Here is an 11200-nt window from a genome sequence, read left to right on the forward strand (position 1 = left end):
GGTCCCCCAGACTTCCAGGACCGGGACCCACTCGCCCCCCTCTGGTAACAGAGCTGCCCAGTGTGGGAACAGAAGGTTGAGCCCCCTGAGCCACAGGGTCTCTGCCCTTGCCCAGCAGTGACCTTCAGCTACACAGTGTCCCTCGCCCTTGCCCACGTCAGGTATCCCGAGCAGGCGCTCCGGACAGGTCTCCAGTCGCCATCTAGAGCCTTCTCCCCTCCCCGCTCCCTGGGGTATTTCTGGCTCCAAGAGGGTAAGAAAGCCCTGAAACCCGAGACGAAGTCATCCTCGGTGACGGTGACGCGCCTGTACATGTGCATTAATAGAAGCCTCCCTCAGGCCCCTGTCACGTGTGGGCAGCTGCTCAGCCCTGTCCAGTGGCCCTCAGCCCCAAGGCCAGCCCACTCTGGCTCGGCCCAGCACACTAAACTTAGCTTCCCCCCTCTGTACCATAATTGCCGCCACCACCCCAGCCCGGCTGCCACCTGCCTGGGGAGACACCGCCACCCGACCCTGCCCAGAGCACCCACTCCTTCGCGACCACCATGTCCCAGACCAGAACACTGAAGGTCCGCTTGACGCTCTTCTGCATCCTGGTGGGCATCGTGCTGGCCACGGTGGCCGTGGTGACCGACCACTGGGCCGTGCTGAGCCCCCAGGTGGAGCACCACAGTGCCGTCTGCGAGGCAGCCCACTTCGGCCTCTGGCGGATTTGCACCAAGAGTATCGTCGTGAGTGGCAGCAAGGACAAGAGCTGCGGACCCATCACCCTGCCTGGGGGTAACGTACCCACTCTGGCCCCCAGCCCTGCCTCCTGTCCTTCTTTGTTCCTTCCAGAAAAGTGGCTCAGAACAGCCCTCTGTGCCCGGGAGAGGGGGTCTGAATTGCATGAGGCTGTGCTGGTAGCCATGGCCATTTCTCACTATTTCTGTCTTGCCAAGGCTTGGGGCTTTTCACCCAGAGCAGAGAGCTGGCCATGTGGGACGAGAGGCTCAGGAAAGACACCATGGACCTGCCAGACCAGGGGCTTCTGGCCCCCCCAGCACTCACTCTTCTGGGTGCCCAGCTCCAGGCTCTCCGGGCAGGGAAGGCTGGTGGCCTCGGTGCTCAGGCTGACGGGACCTGTGGGCAGGCGTGCTCCTTCCCCAGCTGCCGGGGGATAGACAGGATCGGCCACGGAGTGTACAGGCCCCTGTGCAGCCTGAAAACACAGGGCTGCTTGTCGTTGTGTAAGAATTTCAAGGTGGTAACGGCAGAGTGGGGGGCGGGGAGGCCTTGAGTGACGGCACAGGGCTGAGCACCTGTTTGGGAAGTGGGACCTGGTTGTAGATGAGCCGCCTGCCTTTTTGTGAGAAACACCAGCCCTCCGGTCCATCCTCCCTCCGCTCAGACCCCTGCAAGGCTGGGAAGCACGTCCTGCCACTGGAATGTAAGTGCATTTCGGATTTTCACCACAGTGAAGGGGAGCTCCGGGTAAAGAATAGCCGGGGTCAGGATGACGAGCCTCCCCTGCAATCCCACAGCCCTCTGCGCCCCTAGTAAACAGCACATGCTCAGGAAAGAGCCGGCTTGGATTCAGAGGCCACGGCTCTAATCATGCATTACCCATGACCCCCCAAAATGATGATTGGCAGGTGGGGGGCGGGGAGACAAAGCCCATCACAGCCTCTGCTTCCTCCCACGGTGCTTGGGCTCAGCAACGCAAAGTCCCTTCCAGCGCTTACAAATGTCACTCCAAGGTGGCCGTGGACCAGGCTGAGTGGGGCATCCCACTCGGCGTTCAGAATTATTCTGTCTGTGATCGGACTGGGTGTTCATTGAAACCTCCTCTTCAAGGGAGCCAATGCCAAGTCCCCCCAAACCTTGCAGTGTGTGTTTGGGGGTTGGGGGGACAGAGGAGCCCAAACCTTGTTCTTCCCTCTTCCCTCTTTCTTCTTCCTTCCCCGCCCACTGGCTCCTGTCTTGCTCATTCCCACTGGACACTCGGAAGATTCATAAATACCCAGCTGTCCTGGAAACGCTGAGTCCCAGGGCTGAGGGCTTTAAATGGCATGAGCATGTGCTTGAAGGGTATCACATAGCCCCGATGCCCATGCCCCTCGGCCACTGCCGAGCACGCCTGTAAACAGATGCATCATCCAGCCAACTCCCCTGGGCAGGGCAGGGCAGGGCAGCTTCTCCAGAAACGCACTGGGATGGTCCTGCCCACCTGTGCTGGGAGGCATCTGCCTTTTAAAGTCTGGCAAGTTCGCAGAGCAGAGGAGCAGGGAGGTGAGCTGAGTCTATACAAGGGAGAGACAGGCTGGCAGCAGGTGGCTGAGCCAGCCCCTGGGGACCAGCAGGCACGGCTTGGCCTTGAACCTGGCCAGCGTCTATCTCAGTGCCTTCTCACTCTGATCCTGAGTGAATCATACTTGTGAGCACAGCCTTACCCCCAACAGGCTGCTGCTGGGTGCTCTTGACTTCCTCCCTCTCCTTTCTCTGCACGTGAACATCTTTTCCTTCCCCCCCCACCCTTCCTGTGCTTTACAGGACCACTCTTTTCTGGAGGGATGGACAGAGTTCATACATGTTCCTTTTTTTTTTTTTTAATCCTCATCTGGGTATATTTTTTATTGATTTTTAGAGAGACTGAAAGAGAGAGGGAAAGACATAGAGAAATATTGATGTGAGAGAAACACATCAGTTGGTTGCCACCTGCACACGCCCCGACCAGGGCCCAAGCCGAGGAAAAGCCTGAAACCAAGTTACGTGCCCTTGACTGGAATCGAACCCAGGACCCTTCGGTCAGGCCAACGCTCTATCCACTAAGCCAGTGGTTCTCAACCTTTCTAATGCCGTGACCCTTTAATACAGTTCCTCATGTTGTGGTGACCCCAACCATAAAATTATTTTCGTTGCTACTTCCTAACTGTAATTTTGCTACTGTTAATGAATCGTAATGTAAATATCTGTGTTTTCCGATGGACTTAGGCTCTACAGCAGCGGTTCTCTACCCGTGGGTCGTGACATTAGAAAGGTTGAGAACCACTGCACTAAGCCAAACCAGCTAAGGCATACATGTCATTATTTATTATTAATAACAGTAATAATAAGAACTGCAAACACAAATAGAGCACCACCTGCCAGACATTGTTTTAAGTGTTTTACATATTAACTTTGGATGACATCAGAAAAAAAAATGACAAGAGTAAGAACCTCCAAAAATCCTCCTCTCCAAAAAAAACAATGTGAACATTAGCAAAAATGATCAGAATAAACTTTTTCAGAATTCTGGAAATGTACACTGCTTAGTGGAGTGCTTCACACTCTGCTCGGCACAGCCCCTCAGTAAATACTGGGAGATGTATTAGTTCCAATAATTTTAGGAAATCTCTGTGAGCTGACCACCAAACTAACGGAGCAGAGATTGCAGTGGCCACACATGACAAAGAATATAGACTTCACAAAATTAATTCAGAAAGTCACTAAATAAACAACAATAACAAACAGAACTAGGAACCATCTTCGGGTAAGGTTAGAATCTGATTTCTAGAGTTGCTACATTATATTATTTAAATTTTCCAGTTTTAAATTTAAATTTTAAAAAAATGTCAAGACATGCAAAATGTCAAGACTAAAAATGCATGGCCTATACAATAATAATGTCAATAATAGATTCTTAAGGAAGCCCAGATATTGGACTTACTAGACCAAGACTTTATGTCACCTATTTTAGATATAGTCAAGGAATTAGAAGAAACCACTGGCCTTCCTCGTGTGCTAAGATAAGAATGATGACTCATGAAATAGAGAATAAAGATATAAATTATTTTAAAAGGATCTAATAGAAATTCTAGAGTTGAGAAGTACAATAACTGAAATGAGCTGAGCAGGTAGAAGAACAAACCCATGAAATTAAAGATAGGCCAACTGAGATTAGCTAGTCTGAGAAACAGACAGGAGAAATAATGAAGAAAAATGAACAGAGCCTGTGGGACAGAATGAAATGTATCAATATACACCGAATGGTATTCCCAGAAGGAGAGAGAGAGGAGCAGGAAGTACATATGAAAAATAATGGTCAACATTTTTCCAAATTTGATGGAAAACATTTATCTAGAAACCCATGAAGCTTAATGAACTCCGGGTAGGATAGATCAAAATCTGGACACATCATAATCAAAAGGTAGATAAGACAAAAAATAAAGACAGACGCTTGTGAGAGCAGCAAGTGACTCGTCACATACAAGGAATTCTAACTAAGAAAAACAGCTACTTCCCCCCCCCAAAAAAAAAAAAAAAACCATGAAGGGCAGGGCAGTGGGATGACATATATATTAACTCATCTAATTCTCACAAAATCCTCTATGAGGTCCATACTATTATCATCATCCCATCTTACAGATAGGGAAAACGAGGCACAGGGAAGTTGTGTAATTTGACCGAATTCACACCATTACCACGGCAGAATGCTGGGCAATTCATTACCACGGCAGAATGCTGGGCAGTTCTTGGGTGACAGTGGCAGATGCCTGGCTTGATTAGTCCTAACTGAGCGTCTTGTTGCTGTCGGAAGTGTCCAGACGTAGCACTGGATCGGACACACCCCACCCGTGCTGGGGCCAGCAGGGCCCACAGAGGAGCCTGTGGTCTCCAATGGGCAATGGGGCCCTGAGTGGGTGCCCCTCCCAGGCCTTCCTCACGTGCTAAGTCCAAGAGAGGGGACAGGGTTGGCCTGTCCGTCCTCAAGTCCTAAGTTCAGCCACGTTAGAGAGAAGCTGAGACTTCCTGATGTCCTCAGTGGGAGCCCTGCCCACTGGGTGCCCCTCCCCCATGTGTGAGAGCATATAACTGGGGAGGGGAGGGACAGGAACACTGCACCTGGGCCACTGAGGGGAACGTCCTCGCACCCCCCAGAATCCACAGGCTGGCTTCCCAGACATGCTGTTCCCCCGCTGTGTCTGAGCTAAGAAAGCTTTTGAGCAAGCAGCAGCTGTTTGTCCAGAATGGAGCCTGGTGTCTATCTCCTGGAGTTGACACCCCGAACACGCCCTGTGCGAGAGTGGCCTCAGCACCCCAGAACTGCCCATAGCTGAGCCTTCATCCCATCCCCCGCCTTCTCCCTGCCCCAAAGGCCTTTAATTCTCGGATGGCAAGTCATCACAGAAGCAGCTGACTGTGAAATACACTTGAATTCAATCAATTCTTTTCAATGGTTTTTCAATGATGACCGAAATTGGCCCTTATAGAATGAAACAGAAATGTTCCTTTGTCCAGAGAGAGGCCCGTGGTGACTTAGGACACAGCACAAGCCATTTTGAAGCAGTGACTGAAGAGAATCTATAGCTAATAATCTAAGTATAAGAGGGCTGCATTATGTTCTGAAACAGCCCCGGAAGCTGTGAGAGAGAAAAGAGCAGCTCGATTCTGACATCACCACTTAACCGGTGTCAGACACCCCAGGTAACTCAGTTCAAAAGGAAAGCGATTTAAATATAGAAGCTCAAAGAGAAGGCGGTTTACCTCTCCACATTTGCTGCTGCTAACTACGCCAGGCTTGGTCTCCAGGATTCATTTCCTTCCTCCACCGTGGGAGCAGCGGTAATCCTGACTTGGGGGAGGAGGGAAGAGAGGGAGGCCACAGGCCTCGGGGGCAATGAGATGATTTAGGTCAGAGAGAAGGAAGCCTGCACCCAAATGAAGGCAGCACCTCGGCGCGTCTCCAACAGAAAGGAGGCGTCAGTGGCCTTGTGAAAATGCAGACACAGCCTGCCTGTTTGGCTCAATGAATAAAGCTTCTGCCCACGGACTGAAGGGTCCCAGGTTCAATTCCAGTCAAGGGCATGAACCTTGGTTGCAGGCTCAATCCCCGGCCCTGGTCGGGGCATGTGCAGGAGGCAGCAATAGGTGTGTCTCTCTCACACATTGATGTTTCTCTCTCTCTGCCTCTCCCCCTCCCATCCACCCTCTCCAAAAAAGGAAAAATATCCTAGCGTGAGGGAAGATTAACAGAAAAAAAGAAAATGCAAAGACAACCTGAAGGTCAAGAAATGAATGCATAAACCAGAGGCTCTCTAAACAGAGATGTTTAGAAAAAGTAATCAATACAGGGCCTCACACAAATAAAAAGCAACCTTAGTTTTCTTAAAGAAACAAAATAGTATAAAATAACCCATTCATCTGCTTCCTAAATCAAGAGTAAATAATATTAACCTGTATTCAATATGCAATAAGACCATCCTTTCATTTGATAGTATGTCTAGTTATAGGAGAGATGAAAAGGAAAAACGGAAGAGAAATTATGCCTGAAATTATATTTAAAATCGGCATGAATTTCTTTGTTCTGAGAACTTCCTCTACTCCCCCTACTGTCCGCAGATCTTTGGCTTTCCTGATAGTTATCAGGTAGAGTCCAGGGGTGGGCAAACTTTTTGACTCGAGGGCCACAATGGGTTCTTAAACTGGACCAGAGGGCCGGAACAAAAGCACGGATGGAGTGTTTGTGTGAACTAATATAAATTCAAAGTAAAGGAGCGGAGGGGAGAGCAAGAGAACCGGATAGAACAGCCGGATCCGGCCCGTGGGCCGTAGTTTGCCCATGGCTGAGGTAGACCAAGAAGCCGGCCGGGAGGCTGGGAAGGTCTGGTCTGGGCTGCCTCTGCAGCCACAGGTGTCGGGGGTCCGATGAAACAACCTGCTGGTCACATTTGGCCCCTGAATGGATTCTCTAGCCCTCACCCAAGTCCCTTCAGGTGGCCCACTCAAAAGGGCACTTATCAGGGCATTTGAAGGGGGCCTGGAGCAGGGCTTCCCAACGTGGCTGATCATCAGAATCTCCTGGAAAGCATTTGAAAAGCCAGTGAGTCAGGGTGGGCCTGATGCTGAGAAACACAGCTCTGGACTTGGGCGGGATCCAGGGTTTCTCCACCTCAGCGCTACTGGCACTTTGGGGCTGGAGAATTCTATGATGCAAGGGGCTGTTCTGTGTATAGGGATGTTTAGCAGCATCCCAGCCTCTACCCACTAGATGCCACTAGCAGCCCTGCCCAGTCGTAACAGCAAAAATGTCTCCAGACATTGCCCAAGGTCCCTGGCGGATATAATCGGACGAACCACTGTGCAGCCTTTTGTTGACCGTGTATCCTGTCCCCCCTGACAAATGACTTGAGCCCTGGGCCTCAGTTACCCCATCTGCCTAATGGGCTCAGTCCCCACAGTGCTGTCCGTACCTTTGACTCAATCAGCCTTGGCTCCCTGAGGATCTCCCAGCCTCTTATGCAACCCCCTTAACCTGGCGAAATTTTGGTCTTAGGGTCAGAGAAAGGTGTTTGTCTCAGCCCAGAGGGAGGGTTTGAGGAGAAGATATCAGCCTAGAGGTCCCTTCCGCCCACCCCGGTGGGATCACACCCACCCTCTCTCAGCCGAGCCTCTGCCTCAGCTACGGGCCCTTTTCCCTCAACTCACAGGTTGTCCCCTCCTTTGCAGAGAAAAACTGTTCCTACTTCCGGCATTTTAACCCAGGCGAGAGCTCAGAGATCTTCGAATTCACCACCCAGAAAGGTGAGCCCAGGGCGTCAAGCCAGGAGGGCGGGGAGAAGTGACTGCGTCACACACTGCGGAGGCAGGAGATCACCTGGCGCCCAAGTCCCGACTTCCCCGCGCCTGACGAAGACCCTGTCCCCGTGTGTCCCAGCCTCCGCTCATGGGGCTGGCGGAGGTGGTGAAGGCGCAGTGCCTGTGACAGGAGCTGGGGCAATGGAACAAGCGCTCACCATCCCTGGGGCGGTTTTCAGGGCTGGCGGGTCAGAGTCTGTGGGGAACGGGTTCCCTCCCATGCCATCAATCGCTCCCCAAGAATCAGGAGAGCAGGGGGCGTGGGGAGATGCATCAGAGTCCAGGAGCCCCGAGCACATGTGCCCTGGGTCTTTCAGGAGCCATGGAGCTCGTATGCACCCCTCTGTCATGGGTACAGACCCACACCTGCACGTGTACGAACGGCGGCACACGATGTGGGTGTGCACACACACTCACTCTGGTAGATCCTTATATGCTAGTGCAACACTAACACACACTCTGGCAAATCTTATACCTGTCACACACACACACACCTCGCAAATCTTACACCTGTCACACACACACACACACCATGCAAATCTTACACCTGTCACACACACACACACACACACACACACCATGCAAATCTTACACCTATCACACACACACACACACACACCTCGAAAATCTTAAACCTGTCACACACACACACACACACCATGCAAATCTTACACCTGTCACACACACACACACACCATGCAAATCTTACACCTGTCACACACACACACACACCATGCAAATCTTACACCTGTCACACACACACACACACACACACACACCATGCAAATCTTACACCTATCACACACACACACACACACACCTCGAAAATCTTAAACCTGTCACACACACACACACACACCATGCAAATCTTACACCTGTCACACACACACACACACACACCATGCAAATCTTACACCTATCACACACACACACTCACATCATGCAAATCTTACACCTGTCACACACACACACACACACACACACACCACACACACATCTCTCTCTCACACACACACACCTGTGCTCTGTAATAAGCCACCTTCCAGGGGCTGCTGTCAGCCCAGGACAGACCACTCCCTGCCCAAGTGCCTGCTGCTTTCTGCCCTGTCACTCAGAGGAAGTTTCTGCTCCAGCAAGGCCTCCAGCCACGTGCCTCCTGCCCCTTCCCAGTCCTCTGCCTGGTAGGGAGGCAGGGCGAGGGGTTATAGGTTAGTGCAACCCGGGAGTTAGAATTGAGTCATTACTCGTGTGCAACTTGAGTGAGTGCTTCTCTCGGGCCTCAGTCTTCCCACATGTGCAATGGGAATCAGCCCGTGGTGCTGTCACTCACCTGGTTGGCGGCACAGCCAGCCGTGCCCCGAGGCCGGGACGAGGCCGCTGCTGAGGTGCCTATCGGCCCCTGTGTGTGTTGCAGAGTACAGCATCTCAGCCGCCGCCATCGCCATCTTCAGCCTCGTCTTCATCATCATGGGAACCATCTGCGTGCTCCTGTCCTTCACCAAGAAGCGGGACTACCTGCTGAGGCCGGCATCCATGTTCTACGCCTTTGCAGGTAGAGTGGGGGCACTTGCCTGTGAGCCCGGGTTGCGGGGTGGGGGGCGATGTCCTGGGGTGAGGGCTGCTGCCACCCCATCCTCCCTCCAACCTTGAGATGTACGTCTGGAGAAATTCCCGGGCTCCACGCAGGAGCAGACTTGGTCAGGACTCATCAACGCTCGGCGGGTCTGGGAAGATGTTGGCAATTTGTCCATTTAATCCACAAGGCACTGAGAGCAATGCCAGTTACGATCACATTTTAAATTAATCCAAAAAAACACGAACAAAAGAAGCAAAGAAACGCAGTTGAGCGAACCGTGCGGTAGGCAGGCAGACGGGTCACTTTTGCAGGTTCCCACGTACACCTCCAGCCTGGAGGCAGTGTCCCCCACGGCCAGGTCTCCACCTTGTCCCTGCGGAAGCCCCGGGGGACGGTGGACACAGGCCGGGTGGGGCCCTGAGCGTCCCCGCTCTGCCCTCAGGTCTCTGCATCTTCGTCTCGGTGGAGGTCCTGCGGCAGTCGGTGAAGCGCATGATCGACAGCGAGGACACGGTCTGGATCGAGTACTATTACTCCTGGTCCTTCGCCTGCGCCTGCTCCGCCTTCGTCCTCCTCTTCCTGGGCGGCCTGGCCCTGCTGCTCTTCTCCCTGCCTCGGATGCCCCAGAACCCCTGGGAGTCCTGCATGGACTCGGAGCCCGAGCACTAGCCCTCCTGAGGTCCCAGCGACTCTCAGGGCTTTCCCCCCAGGAAGCCCAGCCCAGAACATTCTAGAAAGGAGGCGGGAGCATCACAACTCTCCTGTTCCCACCTGACACACACTGCTGCAGCGGCTCCCCCTCCCCTAGCGCCTCTCTGGGCTGCGACAGGCTCCTGGGGAACCCAGCAGGTGGACACGATCTAGACCTGCCCTCGGTGGGAAGGAGGCGGGTCCAGCAGGTGCACAGGTGTCTGCAAAGGCCCGACCTCCCGCTGGAGCACATAGTTGTCCCACAGCGCCAGCTGTCTGATAAGCTGGCCCCGTTGTCCTGTGAGCCTTATCCGGGACGCCCTGTGCTCATTACCAGCTCGGGGTGTCCTCTGGTGCAAGCAGCCAGCCCCTCTGTCCTCGGCGACAAGACGCGCTGTTTTTGGTGAGCTGAACATCCCAACCTCGCCTCCTCTGAGGCCTGAGAAGCATTTTTAATGGGGTACTTTCTGACTGTGGTTTGAAATAAAAGTTCTTTGAAAACTTGCTTTTTCCCGGTGTCCCATGTAGAAAACGCTAGGATCCCTGACTGCAGCTCAGGGGCCACGGGGACCCCAGAGGAGAAAGGAAAGGCTGTCCCTGGGTCTGCGGAGGTCGCACGTGGGGACCCGTGGGGAGAGGGCTCCTGTTTACCAACGAGACTTGCCGTTCTGAATTCCAGCGTGCATCCCTGGGCCCTGGGGTTTTCTCTGGCAGAAACCAGAGACCATCCGACTAGGCAAGGGTGTTAAAAATAGGAGGGGTTATTTCCAGAGCGCTGGCCTGCCAGGCGTCCAAGTGCTAACACAGCAGTCAAGCCGCACAGCCACAAGTGTCTGATTTCCGAGGCTGGATTTTCGTTGCAAAGAACATGAGGAAGCAGGGCTTAGCTGTTAGACATGGAGGGCCCGGCGGAGTGCCGTGACCCACACACTCCCACCTGCCAGAGCCCCGCTGTCCTGGCCCAGCCCTCAGGGTGGGCAGACAGAGCCGGCCGAGGGAGGACCAGGGAGCAGGGAGGGAGGGTGGGGGGCTCTGTGAGTCCGAGAAGAGGAAGATTACAAAAAGCTGAGAGGAGGGCTGGTCCACGTGAAACCCATCTGGGTTTGATAACGGGCACTTATCCAAGTGAGCTCCTCCCCTCCCGCGGACCGGGAGACAGGCCCCATTTTCAGGGGTTTTCTCGGGTGGGCACTTGAAGGGGGCCTAGGGTCATCCTATGGGTGCGGCCCTGAGCTGTTAGGAACGGTCAGTGTCCGTGTTTGCTCAAGTCTTTTCACAGCGGAATCGAGAAGAGGGCTCAGCGGAGCCTGGCTCTTGAGTCCGGTCAAGGAGGAAGTC

The 11200-nt window shown here is 53.3% G+C and overlaps 1 protein-coding gene across 1 annotated transcript; it reads left to right on the plus strand.

Annotated features, from left to right (window-relative positions):
* Window positions 1-345: 345 nt before the first annotated feature.
* On the plus strand, window positions 346-10368 carry CACNG1 (calcium voltage-gated channel auxiliary subunit gamma 1). Its single transcript, XM_080681344.1, has 4 exons — window positions 346-780; window positions 7468-7542; window positions 9011-9148; window positions 9615-10368. Exons 1-4 carry the CDS (start codon window positions 546-548, stop codon window positions 9839-9841), a joined length of 675 nt encoding a protein of 224 aa, XP_080537470.1. The 5' UTR covers window positions 346-545; the 3' UTR covers window positions 9842-10368.
* Window positions 10369-11200: the final 832 nt, after the last annotated feature.

Source organism: Plecotus auritus (assembly GCF_963455305.1).
Source record: "Plecotus auritus genome assembly, chromosome: 7".
NCBI lineage: Eukaryota > Metazoa > Chordata > Mammalia > Chiroptera > Vespertilionidae > Plecotus > Plecotus auritus.